Below are 17399 nucleotides of genomic sequence, written 5' to 3' on the forward strand. Positions count from 1 at the left end.
GTTTTCTGATTACACAAATTTTGCAAACCATAATGTTAAGAGACTGTGCTAATTATGAGTGTGTGCTTTTAGATAATTAAAAAAAAAAAAACACTGCAGCTATAGCTACACAAAACACAAATAGAAAATATTAAATAAAAGTTTTTAAATAAATAAATAGAGACACATCTGTTGCTTTTGCTGAAGTCCAGTTGCTCCTGTGTGGCCACTTCTCCTCCTTCAGATATCTGTTGGAGATCTGGTGACTGCAAAGGTCTTCACAGATGATTCCATTGTTATATTTACCTGATGATTAGCCTAATTGTGTTTATTACACAATTTGCCTCACATACAGCCAAAAAGAACTACGTTAAACTGCAGGACAGAAAATACTGCTGATGTGGAGTAAAACCAAATCCACCAGCTGTGTACTTCATCCTCATCATCCTCACTAAGAGGCTCCTAGAAGTGCACGTGTACAACTGCTGTCCCAATAAAAATGCAGATCCACCAAATATTGGTTTCATGTACCTGTTACTCTTCTCGTGTATGAAAAACGTTGGAGGAATAAACGCGTTTGAGTCGTGGGGGCAGTAACGAGCTGCAGTGGTTGAGCAACGACCCTCAAAGTTACACGAAGAAGAACTACGTCATTTCCGCTTCTGCTCAAAAATGGCGTCCACCGCGGCTGCAGACGGCGTGAGTGATGCAGAAACAGGGAAAAAATCGAAAAAGACCAAAAACCAAGGTGAGTTATAAATCCTCACAGTTTCAGAAGCTGTCGACGGACAACCGGCTACATGTTCACTGTGAAGCGAGGCAGAATTTTTCAGTTATCTGACCTGTTGACGTCCCAGCTGCGAGACATGCTGGAATTAGCCTTAAGCTAGCATGTGAGCTGTCGTGTTGTAAACAGACGAGTATTTTGTTAAGTATACTTTGCCCTCGCTGTTTACGTTTGGAATTCACACTAGAAAAACATTTGAAGTTATTGTTTGACTGGTAACATATCAAGAAACTGTAAAATACTCAAGGTAGCCTGGCTGTCTTCTTGTCTTGCTGTATTCACACATTGCAGATACAAGTTTCTGAATGTTACCTGATTGTCTGTGAAGACATTAATGTAGATCATTAGATGTTGGAATCTCTACTTGGTACCTGTTGGCTGGAAAGCTACAGTGGGTTGTATCTAGAAGTCGTCTTAAGATAGCATTCTTCATCTGAGATAAATATATTTAATGCAGCGGACAGAGACAAAGACCTTTGCCAAATTTTCTTTATTGTGAATTTTTATTGACCGTTGTCTTCTGCCTGGAAATGACAAGTGACAAAAGACGCGTAAAGGTGACACCAGTGATTACACAGAAGGGTCATGAATGCTTTTGGACATAGCAAGTTTACATAAAACCAATAGTTGGCAGTTTCATGAACAGCTCTTATCACCAATTTGTACCATTTTTTGTCACAAAAGCCTCTTGGTCAAACATAAATTCTATATAAATCTTTATTATGGGAATGAACAATTTTGTGCTCAATTGTACATTAAATTAAGGGGATGTGTTCTGAGTGTTTCCTCCATATGAACACAGTGAATGACTGGGTGCTGTCAAGAGATAAAAACTACAGCTGAGATGTCAGTCTTCACATGGTTGGGATGCCTGTGTCCTTGCAGTGGATGAATCTGAGCTCCTGACTGTTCCTGATGGATGGAAGGAGCCATCGTTCTCCAGAGATGACAACCCCCGCGGCCTGCTGGAGGAGAGCAGCTTCGCCACCCTGTTCCCCAAATACAGGGAGGCCTACCTGAAAGAGTGCTGGCCGCTCGTGGAGAAAGCGTTAGGAGAGTCGGTAAGAGTCTGGACAAGCCTGGAACAGAAAAACAATGACACCAGATGTAAAACTTTCTGAAACAAAATCAGTTGTGTTTGACAAAACATGTTTACATGCAGTAGAAATGTATTGGTTACATATGTAGGCAGGTTTAAATCATACATTTATACATTTATTCTACATTTTATATTGTGGGCTGCAAGGTGTAGCGGTGGGTAGCACTGTTGCCTCACAGCAAGAAGGTTGCTGGTTTGCGTCCCGGTGAGGACACCCAGGATCTTTCTGCGTGGAGTCTCCATGTTCTCACCGTGCAGCGTGGGTTCTCTCTGGGTTCTCCAGCTTCCTCCCACACAGTCCAGAAACATGTTGAGGTTAATTGGTGATTCTAAATTGTCCATAGGTGTGAATATGAGTGTGCTTGGTTGTCTGTCTCTTAGGCCTTGCTCAGCAATGTTTTTATAAAACCGAATATCCTCCCCCCTACACACCACCTCATTTCTAGAAAAAAAAATTCATCCACACCGAACCGCAAGTGTGATGTCAAGCACATTCATTAGCATGTCAAACCTTTAGGTGGCAGTTGTTCCCCAAATCCTATCCAATCGGAGGAAGCTTCCACCTCTTTACGTCGTAAAATAACCGTCCTTAACGCCGTCTTTCGCCTGTGTTCTTGTACGTGGAGCGGTATCTGGACCTGGACCAGAGACAACGCCAACACAGTTCTGAGGGCGTCCACGCTGTTTCCAAATGTAAACACAGGTCACATATGTGATGTAAAGAACATATTTTGTCGCAGGCAGTGACGTTAGGAGACCTAAAATCCCGGTTGTTGATGTCCACATACATAAATGGAGGATTCACAAATCTTCCCTTTGGTCAAAAGTTTTTGAAAGAATCGTTTTTGTTGCTGTAAATCTGCCTTTTCATGTGGATGACAGGACACATCGTAGAAAAATATCTTTTTGTGAGATACCTGCTACGTGTGGACAAAGCCTGAGTGTAGCCCTGTGATAGACTGGTTACCTGTCCAGGTGAACCTGCCTTCACCCTGAGTCAGCTGGAATAGACTCCAGCCCCCCATGACCCTAGTGAGGATTAAGTGGTGTATAGATGATGGATGGATGAATGTGATTTTATATTGTAACATTTATACAAACATGAAGAAAAACCACAAAAAGAAAAAAGAAAACTTAACTGTGCCGACTACATTTGCATCAATGTTCTGTCTTATGGATTTTTTTTTTTAACCAATCACTAAATATCAATTTAAATGATCTGCATCATAATTGAGCAGAGCCCTGGAGGTCTCTTGAACATGTTAGTTTTATGAACACAGAACCCAGCATGTTCATTTTAGTCCTTGTCTTTTGACCTGAATCTATATTCTAAAGATTTTTTTGTTAATTTTATTCCAGGTGTCATGTCTCAAATTTTATTGTCATTCTTGCATTTTGAGTTTTAGTCTTTATTCTTGTGATTTGTACAGGTGGTACTATGGTTTGAGATGGCATTCTGTTGCTGTTTTGTCATTGCCTAGTGTGAAACAGTGGGACCACACTTTTTACTGTCTGACTTTCGTTTGTCAGATGGAATGGACACATTTCCATATGAACTAATCCCTCTGTCAGCACAGACTTGAAGTCTATTTTTTTGCTGTTTTACTCTCACAAGAGCAAAAACTGTGTTTGCATGAAGCACTTAGACTACTGCTGTGTGAATGTCCTGCTCACACTATGCCTCCTAAGTCAGCTGGACTATAGCTGCATTTAATTCAGAACTCTCAGATTTTTTTTTTCTCCCACAACTTAAAATATTGGAAGACACATGTTGACAGCACAACATTTTTACTTATTGATGGCAGTAAAACATCATCTTGTACTTCTTTGGGATTATTTAAAACTCTCTGGATCTGTGGCTGTACTGTGCCGTATTGAATCCTGTGTAACGCTGGTTATGTTTCTCTCAGTCCATTAAAGCCTCTCTGGATCTGATCGAGGGCAGCATAACAGTCTGTACCACCAAGAAAACGTTTGACCCGTATGCCATCGTGAGAGCCAGAGATCTCATTAAGCTGCTGGCGAGGAGCGTCCCATTTGAACAGGTAGTGATCGCTGCTCTGTTGATATCTGCCTGTCTGAGAGATGAAGCTGCTCTTTGCACATGTAGATTTGTTCCTTAGTGTTTTGAGGAACTGTTTGTTTATGCAGCTTTTACACTCCTCCCCTGTTCTTGGTGTTGCTTCCAGGCTGTGCGGATATTACAGGACGACATGGCCTGTGACATCATCAAAATCGGGACTCTGGTGAGGAACAGAGAGCGCTTTGTGAAGAGAAGGCAGCGCTTGATTGGCCCCAAAGGCTCCACCCTAAAAGTGAGTCCGACACCACGGTTCAGCTTTGGTCCAACACATTTGATAACTGTCCAGAAAACAGCAGATCGCTCAGAGGTACCTCTTAGTCTTTGTTGCCAGTGATGCAGGTCGTACATCTTTGTGATTGAGCTTTCTGGGAAGTGTGTATGGAGTCGATAGCAGACTGAGTGAAGCTTATTACGCTCTACAGTGATGATGATATTCTTTATACTGTCATAGCAAAGCAAAAAATGTGCAGATCTCAGCCTTTCTTTGGGGGTTACTAATAAACATGCTTCCCAAAATATTACACTTGGCTTGTTATGGTTTGGACACAGCTTGGAATTGATCGACATGCCAAAAGGTTTTAATGCTGGATAACCATGATAGTGACCATCCATCCATCCATCCATCCATCCATCCATCCATCCATCCATCCATCCATCCATCCATCCATCCATCCATCCATCCATCCATCCATCGTTTAATCCTCACTAGGGTCGTGGGGGCCTGGAGTCTATGATAGTGACCCACTGTTAAAATAAATTAGTCTGTCTACTGATCCCTGGACATTAACAAGACATCAGGTACATCCTGCAGGAGCTTATGTTCATCCTGAGTGCTGAAGTTATTTAACAAGTCTTCTCAAGGGTGGAGAAATATTACCAGGATTCTGGCAAAACTATATTTAGGTTCTAAACATAAACCAAAGAAGTTCAGATACAAACAAAATATGCAGTCCTTGTTGGAATCAGCAGGCACTGATGCAACACGCTGTTACAGCGTAGCTTCAATACATCACATCTACCAACAGCCTGTGGTGGAAATAAAGAAGAACTATGAAGTAACAATGAAGATGCAATGTGTGTGCTTTGAACAAGTGATAAGATGTGCTGGTGGTTCAGCACATTTGAAATCAAAGGATGACTAAATTGAAAGTGAAAGAACACCGAATTGTACAAAAACACCAAATTCATACCTGGAATATTTACTGAAAGGAGATGTGATGTGTTTACATTTGGCAGTATGACAACATGCACCACACAGAGCTGCATTGAAGAAAGGAGACTATAGCCTTCTTAAGATTCACTCTTGAATTGAATCTAGTGTCTATAAACCCCTTTAACACTATAGCCCGCTATACCGGTCTGCTGCTTTCACCCCGTCTACCCTGCAGACTGGTGTAGCGGCTCTGGTATATGGCGACTTTCATTTTTGATTGTCTATCAGAGGGAATCCCCGTATGTGAACAAGACATTTAGTCAGGAAATAAATTATGCAAATAATAATAATAATAATAACAGGATACAGGGTTGTCGCCAGCATCATAACAGACATAACTGCCTGAAAAAATTACACTGCAGATTGGGCCGATACGTTGTTTTTGAGGGTACGTAACGGGAAAATATTTCACAATAAGCACCGACGGAGTTTCACTGTCATCGACTTTGCTGCTAACGCTGCTATTCCCCCCCCCCGGTAAAGGAATCTTGGCGAGGACTCTGGCATATGGTGATATGGTGGTTGCTTATTGTTGAAAAGGGTACCGTGAATGGTGGTCATTTGCCTTAATAATTAGAAGTACCAGCAAATAACCTCATAAAGCAGACAGGTTGGACGCTGACAGCTTTATGCATTTCTCATAGTTGTGTTCAGTATTGTTTGAAATATGACTGATGCATTTTGATGGAGGTTTAAGTTATATTTTAAAAACAAGTTGATATGTGGGGTTTCTGTTCCTGGACCAGAAAAGTGTCTCATGTTACTGTGAACGAAGCCTCCGGGTGCTGTGCTTCCTGAATGTCCCTAGATGGCAGCATAGCTTGTATTCAGCCTCATCGTCAGCATGTGTGTCTTTGCAGCACTATTACCAGATCATTTCCTTCAAGTCCTGAGTTAAATGCTTTCTTCTTGCCTTCTGTTTCTTTTCTTCAGGCCTTAGAGTTGCTGACTAACTGCTATGTGATGGTGCAGGGAAACACGGTGTCAGCCCTGGGGCCCTACAACGGCCTGAAGGAGGTAAGAGCATCACAGGGGCTCACTCTGCCCACAGCGGTCCAGTGGTAAATACAGCAGGTGGTCTGGGGGCAAACATCATGAAGCATCGCTAGAAATGAACTGTATCTTTAGAAGATGAATAGTGCCCATGAAAATGTGTCTATGCTGACAGCACTGGTGCATCATGTGTGTTTATCGTTACAACATCCCAGAACTAAAGAACACCTTCCACCTAAAACTCTGAGTCTGCTGTTGTGTGGGTGAAGTTGTGTTGAGGTGCTGCACAGCCTCCCCTCAGGTTTAATTAGGCTCTGCCAAAGTTGAGCAGAGGTGAGCTGAAACTCTAATGAGCTCTGCTGGGAAATCTGGGCGGTTCGAGCAGCAGGAAGCAGCAGGACCCAGCAAAGGAAAGAAAATACGTTTAGAGCCATTGGATCTTTATTAACTAAATAAATAATATAAAGAAATAAGTACATGAATTGAGTGTGTATGATTTATAAATAAAAATATTTAGCAAGTTGTTACTTAGAAATCTAAAATGTATTTATTAATGTTTTTGTTTTGTTTTGTTTTTTTTTACTTTAAGGAGTTAATTTCTTTCAAATGAGCTTTAATTTCAACATCACATTTTTAAAAGGCTCGTTTTATTTCATTATGTTATTTTACAACAGTGGTATTGTTACACTTAACTTTCAGCCTCCTGCCTCTTAAGCTACCAGACTCCGACAGCTGGCTCTGATTTGAGCTACAACAACCTCAATATAATTTCTGAATCTACGCTGCTAATAAAAAAAAAAAACACACAGATGATAACTGTTAGGATCCAGTCTCCAAGATCAGCTGGATGTAAAGCAAAGCAATTTATTGCTCAGTAACATAAATGAACACAACAGAACAGTGACAACACAAAGGAAGATGGTGGATGTTGCTACAAGTCAAAGAACCAAACAAAGGCTAACAGAGTGTCGAAGCTAGCCAACAAAGCTAAACCCTTTAGCCATGATTAAACCTAATAGCAACATCCACACATAACAAAAGAAACTAAAACAAACTAGTGCCTCAAAACACACAATACGAAAACACAGGAAACGAGTAACTTCTTCACAAAGTTGCGCAGCTGCTAACGGATGTCTTCACTAAGACTCTCACAGAAACTCCCACATCGAGTCAGCAGCTGCCAACAGAAGTTCTGTTACAACAAACACAAAACACACAGAGCGAGAGGCACCAGGACGGACTGTTCACACTAAATCCCAGAGACAGTAGTTGTATTTCTATAGTGTATTTCTAAGCATATATAGAAGAAGTAAATGGGAAAAAATCCTTACTATTGCAAAGAAATTTTTATGCCCATTTGAGGTGTTTTTGGACTTTTTCAGAGAAGTGGACGATGGAAGATGGAAGCATCTTGCCTGAATAAATTCTGACTTGGAGAGAATTTAACTCACATGATTAATCATCTGTTTACACTTTTTATTGTCCAAAAGCACGAAACGTGACCAAAATCAGCTCAGATTAAAGATTAACGACAATTTTTGTGATTGGAAATGATTTCTGGAGTTCTGGAAAACATGACGCTGGCTGACGAGACAGAGAGATGTGACAGCACCACTGTCATAGGAGTGGCAGGATGTTTGACACTATTTAGGTTTTTGAATAAGAGCAACAGTGACATTAGTGACTGTAGTTTTTTTTTATTTCTTCCACTATTTGGCTTATTCTGACTTCCTGTTTAAATGCTGCACATGTTATTTCATTATGTGTTTTTATATACTGGGGGTTGTTGCTATAGTTTTTATTATTTTATTGTTATTATGAGACTGAACCTGTAAACTCAAATCAGAACACAGAGAACAGCGGATGTTTTTAACGTGTCTTCCTCTGCTGACCAGGTACGTAAAGTGGTGATGGACACGATGAAGAACATCCACCCCATCTACAACATCAAGGTAAGCTCAGACTGCTGACAGACTCCTGGCTGGGTGAGGAGGCTTTCTCCTGGGCCACAGTTCAACAACATTAGTGAACAGACTGTGACATTCATGCCCGATGAAGATGTTTTTCCATCCTTGTTCTTGATCTCCTGACTGAAATCAACCTCTCTGGGTTTGTACGCCAAGGCTGGCTCAACTCAGAGCTGAGGGCATTAAAGAAGAGCAGATGATCTGCAGTAACTAACTCTGCTGAAAGTAAAGCTGTCAGTGTGTCCTAGTGACGCGGTTTGGTGGTTAAATGAAGCAATATTATGTAGCTGCTATCACATCTGACCAGGCTGATATGTGTAAGAGCCACAGATGCTGATATACCAGCTGCAGGCTCGTTACGTAACTCACCTGAGGTTTAACCAAACTGCAACACATCAGATCATTTTCCTCAAAACCAGACTTCCTGCCTGCATAAAGCACTACCTTTAGTTTTCTCACCTGTACTCTGTCATCATGATGTAGCAGAGACGTAACAACAACCCGCTGCATCCATGTAACCGTCAACATTAAGGTCTGAAAAACGTGTTTTTGTAACTTAAAATGTACCCTGAAAAACACTGACATCATTTCCTGTCCCTCTTGTGGTTTCCTCGACAACCAGGGCCTACCATTAGCTATCAGAGGAACACACTATCATGTGTTTGTGTGAACATCAGCATCGTCTGCACCTTATTGGAACAGAGAACTGGTGCAGTACAGGAAGCTGTTGCAGGCGCACAACGCATTGAAGTTTCACCACACCTCAAGAAATGTGGTGGAAATGTTATAAAAAAATATATCTGGATGTTGCTGTTTTACACTTTAAAGCAGAAATGTGTGAAACTGTGTTAAGTCTCATAAATGTCCCTAAATGATGTCCCTCCTACACGAGGAAAGCAATGTGCAGCTATGAGCTAGAAACAGTGAGCTCACCAGCTACAGTCGTCCTCAAATGTATTCACACTCTTCCATTAAAGAAAAGGAAAAACTCACAATAGTCACTCAAATAACTAGAAACGGGAAAAAGTAATAATAAATAAAAATTTACTAAATTACACTTTAGTGGAATAAGACGTTGCTTTTGAATTGTGGTTGAAAAAAATAATTTAAAAAAACAAAAACAGAACTGTCCTGGACAAATCAGAGCACTTTGCTGATGAGCAGTGGGCCAGAACACCTGTTATCAGGTGCACAAGTCTGATGGAGAGTTACAGAAAACACTTGAATGCAGTGATTGGATTTTTATTTTTACTTTTTATATATTTCTGTTGAACCACAATTCAAAAGCAATGTCATGCTTTTCATTACATTTTTATTTAATATTATTTTTGTCAGTTTCAACGTATTTCAGTGACTGAAGCTGTTTTTTCTTCTTTAATGGGAGGGTGTGAATACTAGGGCTGGTCCGAATAGCAATTTCTGATCTCTGGACATTCGGTCCCAATTAATGACGAATATCCCGAATATTTAGGGGTGCCGCACGGTGGTGGCGGCTGACTATTTTTGTCGACGGGGGGGTGCACGCTCCGACTCTGCTGGAGTGAGCATGACGTGACGCACAGGCCGCACTTGGCTACAAAGACCAGTTTCTGTGTTTAGGTTAGCGGTGACGACTCCGTTTCCGTGGCGGCGGAGATATTCAGAGGTCAAGTTTGATATCCCGATTCCAGCACAGCGAACAAATAGTCGGTTATTTGGCTATTCGGGTCCAGCCCTAATGAATACATCTGAGGATGCAGCCTGCTCCTCCCTGATTTAAGCCTCTGTTGCTGTATCACCCAAACCTGCAGTCAAACTTCAGCAAACAATAATGATCCCACATTACAACTAAATCATTTATAAGCAGTGGTATTAAAACTACATTTCACTGCAGAGAGAGCATATGTCATGAATGTCCAACATCACCAGTTTAACACATGTTTACTGCTGTCCTTCCACCACCTTCCTCCTCCTCCCCTCACCGCCAGACACTGATGATCAAACGGGAGCTGTCCAAAGACCCCGACCTGCGGATGCAGAGCTGGGAACGCTTCCTGCCCAACTTCCGCCACAAGAACCTGTCCAAGCGTAAGGCGCCCAAGAAGAAGAGCGTGAAGAAGGAGTACACGCCGTTCCCTCCTCAGCCACCAGAGAGCAAGGTTTGTTTCAATGCTGATTCCTCCACACCTGTCTGTACCTTCTGAATTCCTGAGTGTTTGTCCTGCAATCCTGCCTCTGGAGAAACCGCACAACCATGGCTGAAGTCAGAAAAGTATTTTATGCAGTTTGACGCCGTTTTAATGGCATTAATGATAAAAGAAGAACCAAAACAAACATTTCTTTGATTTCATTTATTCTTTATAAATTGAACAAACCTGGAATCAGCATTAGCAGCATTTTTCCAACTGTCCACAAGTGTTACTGAAATAAACAGTGGCTGTACATCACATAGATACTTAATTAGTTTTAATTAGCGTTCATCCTCCTCTCACAGCCTGCACTTCATCTGACCAGTTCCTGAGTTTATGTGACGTGACTGTTGGTCAAAGTCAAACTTGGTGTTCTGGTTTTGTGGAAGAGGAGAATTCTTAAAATCTGGGGTGTACATGGTTTTTATTTGGAGTTTTTTTGAATGAGGAAGATAAAAAAAAAAAAAAACAGCGGTTCTGATGAAGTATCACAGTTTTAAAGCCTTGATCTGGTTCTGTTTTTCAGCTAGGACCTCCTGTTACACATGATCGGCTTAAAAACCATCAGAAAGTTGAAAATCCAACAATTTTTTAATTGTTAAACATGCATATGGAGACCAGTGTGCATGTAGAGACAGGTTAAACTAAGTGATTCCAACACTCTGTGCTTCATCTGCAGGTTGACAAGGAGCTGGCCACGGGAGAATTCTTCCTCCGAGAAAGTGTGAAAAGGAGAAAGAAGATGGAGGAAATCAAGGTAAGCATTTGGAGTGAATGTATCTCCTCCAGCTGCCTGTTTATAAATGATATCATGGCCATGAAGGTCTGCTGTCTTCAGGCTGGGACACCCCATGTTTCTTCTTCATCGTTCCTTCAGTTCTTTAGTTAAAGCAGCTGGTTTAGCTTTATCTAATAGCAGGTAGCTTTGTTAAGTCAGGACTTCCTGTAGTAGCTTTGTTAAAGAAACGAAGCTTTAAAGTGTTTGGTCAATATCACAAATGGTAAATATGTGACAGTCATTGTTCCTCTTTCTCAGGTCAAGCAAGCAGAAGCACTGACCAAGAAGCAAGAGGAGCGGAACAAAGCTTTCATTCCTCCTAAAGAGAAGCCTTTGATCAGGAAGACAGTGAAAGGTAGAAACACACAAACAAGCTTTAATCTGGGAGCAAAGTGGACACGTCTCTAGCTGTTACTAACTTCTGTCTCCTTCCTGTTGACTTTGTTTCTGTCTCAGCGCCGACAGAAGCTAAACTGGACATCGAAGCCCTCAAGGAGAAGGTGAAAAAGGCCAAAACGAAGAAGCTGGGGGCTCCACCAGTGAACCCAGCACCTCCCACCAGCAGCACAACCAACAAAAAGAAAAAGAACAAAAGCAAAGGCTAGACACACACATACAGCGCTGCTGTCACATGGACGACGTGATGTGTGTTTGCTGGACAGAGGACAGACTGTGGAAGTGCACAGGAAGACAGGACGGCAGGCGTACGGTGTGTACGTGGATCAGGATTCCATCACAGACGTTTCTATTCAGCTGCTTGTTCTGTCAGGAAGAATGTCCTTTTCATATTCTCCTGGTTCATATTCTCTGTTGAGACCTAGAGTGTTGACGAACATGAAGTCGTGCTTTTCCCTCCTGCCGGCCGTCTGCTGTCAACTATTGTCCAGATTTTGAATGGACAGTATTTATATGTTTCAATACGTTTTTGTTATTTGTTGAAACTGATGTTATTACTCACCCTGATCTATAAATACAGAATTAAAGAAGGTTTTCTAACAGCCTGGATCTTACTTTCATCCTCGTTCATGGGGGTCAGGCAGCTTTCAAACCTGGTTGGTGTCTACAAACTAGAGCTGCACGTTTTCTATCCCATTAAAGCAGCATCAGCATTTTTTGACTCCTTGTGGACAAAACAACAAACTGTAAACACCCACAAATTAATATGTTATCTGTTGATTTGGAGAACTTGGAAAATGGTGGAAGTTAGTATGTAATTGTACCACAGGTAACCAATTGGGACCAAGCAAAAATCTAATGTTTATGCATTTTCTGCATCACCAGCTAGATGCATGTAGGTTCCCATGGCAACATAAGTTTGCACTACTGCAGCAGCGTGGCCTCGTTCAGTGGCATTACTCCATCTGCTGAGAATCGTCAGCAAAAAATGGTTAAAGGGGGACGTTCTTGTTTTTTAAAATCTGATAATCTGAAATTTTCAACAGCACCTGCTCTGTATCTGTTACCATGGCGATCTAGAAGGTTAAACGAGATACACATTCATGACCTGAAAACTCTTACTTTGGACTCAAAACACCTCATTAACCCAAATCTAATCAACTCTCCAGTAGTGTGCTGTAGGAGCCTGTTCACTGATCAGCTGGATGCTGAGTCTGTAAACAGGGACTGAAAGTGACACGACCTGTTTGTTTCTATAAAAATACTGTTTAAAAATAAAAGGTATATTTTTATCTGATGTATTTCCGAGAAATGCTGTAGCTCTATCTCACTTCCTCCTTCATAAACGGCCGACAGCAGCAGCAGCACCTTGGAGCAGCCTCGTCGGTTCTCTGCGTACAGAGCTGCACCTCGATCTCACCACTCTGGACGCTGTGCAAAGCTAACAGGACTCATGGAGGCACAGGAGCCACACGTCTGCAGAAACCGACTTGAAATGTGGCGAAATGTTCCATAAAGTTGATTTAGATTCCTTATAAATAATCTGAAAGTCAGCATTTCCTCGTTGGGAATTCTCACCTGTGGTTTAGTCGCAGCTTGTTTTCTGTGTGGACGCTAAAGCTGCCACGTTGACATAAAATGTTCCCAAACCTGAGGGGCAATCGTAGAACAAGTATGCTGGTTGGTGATGGATGAAAGCAGGGCAGCAAATCAGATCCAGTGTGGCTTTAAAAGAAAAAAGTGTATTTTGCAGGGGTTTTTTTCAATTCAGTTTTATTTGTACAGCGCATATTTACAACAACAAGTCACCTCATAGCGCTTCACAATCCAAAACATCTGGATTCCCTATAAGCTTCAGCAGTCTGCAAGCAGTCCGCAACAGTGGAAAGGAACCGAAAACCTCCAACAGAACCAGGCTCAGGGAGGGACGGCCATCTGCCTCCACCGGATGGGTAGATGTAGGATGAATTATAAAATTTAGTTTACAGTTAAACAAGTTATTAGAAGCTATTGTCCTTTTGTGTGCATGTAGACCCTCAGAGTTGTGTACTCTATACTGCCCAAGCCAGGGGTGCCCAATCCTGGTCCTGGAGAGCCCCTATCCTGCATGTTTTAGATGTTTCCTTCTTCCAACACACCTGATTCAAATGATCAGCTCATCATCAAGCTCTGCAGAAGCCTGATAATGATCCTGATCATTTGAATCAGGTGTGTTGGAAGAAGGAAACATCTAAAACATGCTGGATAGGGGCTCTCGAAGACCAGGACTGGGCACCCCTGGTCTAAGCCATCATTGTCTATAATGTTGACAATGAGTCCATGCTCTGGTGGACCCAGCCAGCAGCTCTATTCATAGCAGAACACATCGGGGTAGAAGTAACGGACTGCAAACGCTGTGACGAAGGTGACGATGAGGACGATGGGCCTGGCGATCAGGATCGTGCCGTAATTAGAGTCGGTGTTGGTGAGAGCAGGATCCCCGGCTGGACTCCGGTCGTAGCCTGGAGACAAGAGAAGAGGTTTCTATAGTAGTAACATGATTTACTATGATGTGAAAAACATTGTTCAGAACTACCACACAAGTAAAGTGTGTGTTTAGATTTTAAATCGGGTCCATCTTTAAACTGTAGTTCGTCTCCGTCTTACTTACTTTTGTCTGAATCTCGTTCTTTGCTGCCTGTAAACACATCAGACACATTAAAAATGCAGAAGTATAAGATGTTTTGCTTTTCTTGTCTTTTCCTCTTCTTGAGCAGACATATTGTGTCTTTTTGGCATTTTGTAAACAGGATTGTTAAAGTTTATGATTGTTTATTGTTTGTTTTGCATCTTTTAGAAACATACACAGAGAACACAACCAACAGATAAAGATGTTGGGCAGGAAGAGGCAGAGAGCCTGGGTGGACTTATATAAAGCCTCCATCTAAATACTGATAAAATGTCAACAAATGAAGACTTCATTTGTAAAAACAGAAAACTCAATTTTTGTAGATTTTCAGAAAACTTATTTTTTTGTTGTTTGCTTGAGATAAAATCAAACTGAAGCTGAGTGGATCTGACTCCGTAGAAATGACAACAACAGAGATAACTTAAGTTTGATTGATATTGTCTCAGGTAGACGATGGAGAAGAGGGTTTTCTGAGGGTTTGTGAGGATGAAGTTATCTGTTTTTGCGAACAAACTCTTCAAATTATAAACAGAACAAAATCTACATACAGAAGAAAAACTCGGTGGTTAGCATCGTTGTCTCGCAGCAAGAAGGTCACCGGTTTGCATCCTGATGAGGACACCCAGGATCTTTCTGTGTATGTTCTCCCTGTGCAGTGTGGGCTGGGTGGGTGGACTGTGGGAGGAAGCTGGAGAACCTGGAGAGAACCCACGCTGCACGGGGAGAACATACAAAATCCACGCAGAAAGATCCCGGGTGTCCTCACCAGGATGCGAACCGGCGACCTTCTAGCTCTGAGGCAACGGTGCTAACCATTGATCCACCTTGCAGCCCAAAGAGGAAACAAAAAATAAAATGTGAACAAATGATGAAACCTGGTCATAAAAAAGTAATTAAATGATCTTTTAAATGTTTTTTGAATACTATATTGATGCACAAGTCTTAGAATGAAAGAAAGGTTGTTCCATAACTTAGTGTCCTGAATTTGAATAGAAATTAACCTCCACAAGTCAGAAATTTGCTGAGATAAATACAAATGGACTTGTGAATTAGAGATAAAATTAGACCTAAACTGTTCAGGAATATTCACTTCATAGTCAGTGTTTCTAACAGAGTCTGAACTCCTGCTTTTTAGCTGCACCTTCCTTGGTGTAGTCGTAATCAGCTCATCTTGAATTCCCCAGAGGTAAAAATAAATCAAATGTTTTGGCTAAGCATCGGCGAACAGAGATACTCACGGCAGAGATTGTCCACACACGTCCCGTCACATCCAGAGCAGGCTGCCCCTTGAGATTCATACGGCCGTCTTCCATTCATGTTCCCACTGCAAACGGAGGCGTCGTCCAAGTTAGATCACTTCTCCATCATCATTCGTCTTTGTGTTAAACCTTCCACCTTCTCACTGCTGGGTTTATGTAATGTATCTGCTTTGATGTGCTGAGATCTAAAAGGTGAAGCTTAAAGGATGAAGCTGGCATTATTCTACTTTTCTTGTTGTGAACAAACACACAAACCTCGTCTCTCTGTGCTTTCTGCTCTTTTAGTTGACTTTGGGATCATTTATTTTTTTGTTGTGTTTGGTCATTTCATGTCGTTTTATGATACAAAAACAGAACAGTTGTATGTTAGAAAGACGTTTCTCTATTTCTGTGTAGATTCTCAGTCAACCACGTCACAGTAAACCTCAGTGCTTCTTTAGAAGGTAACTGGATTCCCGTTTTTGATTTCTGAGTTAGTTTCACTTCATCCAACAGGCTTCCTCCATTCTAACTGACTGGTGGGCAGTGCCAGGTAGTGATTCTACCAAATCCCGTGACTCGCAGCCCATTAAAGACCCACATGACTCGATGGCGGTGAAGCTGCCTGCAGCAATCATACCTGGAGTCATGAGAGTCTTGGCTCGGTCATGACAGATGAACCTGAGATTCTCCACCACTCAAGAAGTCTTGTGATGAAGGTAAAATGTCTTCAAGATCCGTAAAAGAAGCCCAAAGCACGATTCTAAAGCTTGTTTGGCTGCAGTTTGATGTTTAAGTGGAAAAATCAATAGAGGAAAAACACAGAGAGAAAAATGTCTCCAGTGAAGGCTCTCCTTGGACTAAGAGTCTTTATTACACTAATATGTCCCCAGTGGACTATTAAAAATGTGCTCATGTTTATCAGCCTTAATCAGGACTTGATGAGGAAACAGATTTCTGCCCTTTTTTCTGATAACTGTGTGTTTACTTCATCTTTGTTTTTTGCTTAAGTAAAGCCTGTTCAGTGCTGTTCTTCAGTTCAGAGGTTTGATATTCTACACATCTATGAGGCTGTGGGAATTCTTTGCTTCTATGTTTGTTCTTCTTTTTGTTGTTGCCGGTGTTCTTTCAGCAGCTGTGTCGTGTAGAGATGTTTCTTCACATGCAGAATCAATTCACCACATTGTCTAACTCATGGCACTCCTTTGGGTCCAGGACGGTTTGACTCATAGTATACACTTTTGGGTGTGGAGCAGGTTTGACAAAGCCAGGCTTTCTTCGTGTTATCTGGCTCAACAAAACCTGAATCCAGATGGTTTTGTTGAACTCACTCAGCAGTTGGCCACTTCTTGTTTTTTTGTTTTTTTTCTCTCCACAGGAAACCTGACAACCTTGCATAACTTTTAGATCAAACTCAGTGACCTCATAGCAGCCACAAACACAGACCTTCAGTGTGAGAACAGATTAAAAGTTGCTGTGATGTGTAGAGGCATTCGACTCACGCTGTGGCGTAGTTACACACAAAAACAGCCCCCTCACGGTCGGTGAAGCCAGAGACACCGTTGCGGCACAACTGCACAGCACAGCCAACCTTGTAGCTAGTTGCCCACACGACCTGGAAACAACAGAAAGGACCAAGTGTAAGTCACTGACATGTTCCAACATCACCCTCATAACTGAGCCTCATCTCTGAAAGACTGTGTGACCCACAACGACCACGTTCTCAGTCATAGTCAGAAGTGCACATACCTGTGTGTAATGGCCACAGACTTTGGTGCAGGTGTTTCTTCCGTAGCTGTAGTGCATTTTTTCGTTCACCCAGCCTTGTATGGCACCTGTTACATCAAACGATGATGGTGGGGAGCCGGTCCAAATGTTTTCTCCTACAGAGGGGAAGGTTGGGTGCATACGTCGGGGCTCCTTGAGGTCGACGTTGTGTTCAAACACACAGTTCTTTGCCCACGCTCTGGCAGTGATGGCCAGGTCCTCATCCCATGTCTAGATAGGCACAGACAGAAAATATAAACCAG

General features: G+C 41.9%; 2 protein-coding genes across 3 annotated transcripts in view; one reads left to right on the top strand and one right to left on the bottom strand.

Moving 5' to 3' along the window:
- Positions 1 to 633: 633 nt before the first annotated feature.
- krr1 (KRR1 small subunit processome component homolog) lies at positions 634 to 12065 on the top strand. Its single transcript, XM_008278538.1, has 10 exons — positions 634 to 727; positions 1652 to 1827; positions 3776 to 3910; positions 4055 to 4180; positions 6095 to 6178; positions 8050 to 8106; positions 10089 to 10259; positions 10969 to 11046; positions 11326 to 11422; positions 11524 to 12065. Exons 1-10 carry the CDS (start codon positions 652 to 654, stop codon positions 11670 to 11672), a joined length of 1149 nt encoding a protein of 382 aa, XP_008276760.1. The 5' UTR covers positions 634 to 651; the 3' UTR covers positions 11673 to 12065.
- A 1613-nt stretch (positions 12066 to 13678) lies between these two features.
- Positions 13679 to 17399, bottom strand: part of glipr1a (GLI pathogenesis-related 1a) — an 8213-nt gene continuing 4492 nt past the window's right edge. The window contains exons 2-6 of one of the 2 annotated variants that reach the window (XM_008278539.1): positions 17119 to 17367; positions 16872 to 16984; positions 15370 to 15455; positions 14114 to 14140; positions 13679 to 13964 (exon numbers count right to left, since the gene is read on the bottom strand). In XM_008278539.1, the coding sequence (XP_008276761.1) occupies positions 13810 to 13964; positions 14114 to 14140; positions 15370 to 15455; positions 16872 to 16984; positions 17119 to 17367 (630 nt within the window). In that variant the 3' untranslated portion in view covers positions 13679 to 13809. Of the gene's footprint in view, positions 13965 to 14112; positions 14141 to 15369; positions 15456 to 16871; positions 16985 to 17118; positions 17368 to 17399 lie in introns of both variants that reach the window. The other variant, XM_008278540.1, reaches the window with a different exon arrangement.

This window comes from Stegastes partitus, unplaced genomic scaffold, assembly GCF_000690725.1.
Source record: "Stegastes partitus isolate 25-593 unplaced genomic scaffold, Stegastes_partitus-1.0.2 Scaffold126, whole genome shotgun sequence".
Taxonomy (NCBI): Eukaryota; Metazoa; Chordata; class Actinopteri; family Pomacentridae; genus Stegastes; species Stegastes partitus.

Coding starts and splice junctions, on each gene's coding strand:
- krr1 (XM_008278538.1), top strand. CDS start 652: ATGGCGTCCACCGCGGCTGCAGACGGCGTGAGTGATGCAGAAACAGGG. Junction 10,260..10,968: donor CTCAGCCACCAGAGAGCAAG/GTTTGTTTCAAT, acceptor CTTCATCTGCAG/GTTGACAAGGAGCTGGCCAC. Junction 11,423..11,523: donor GATCAGGAAGACAGTGAAAG/GTAGAAACACAC, acceptor TTTCTGTCTCAG/CGCCGACAGAAGCTAAACTG.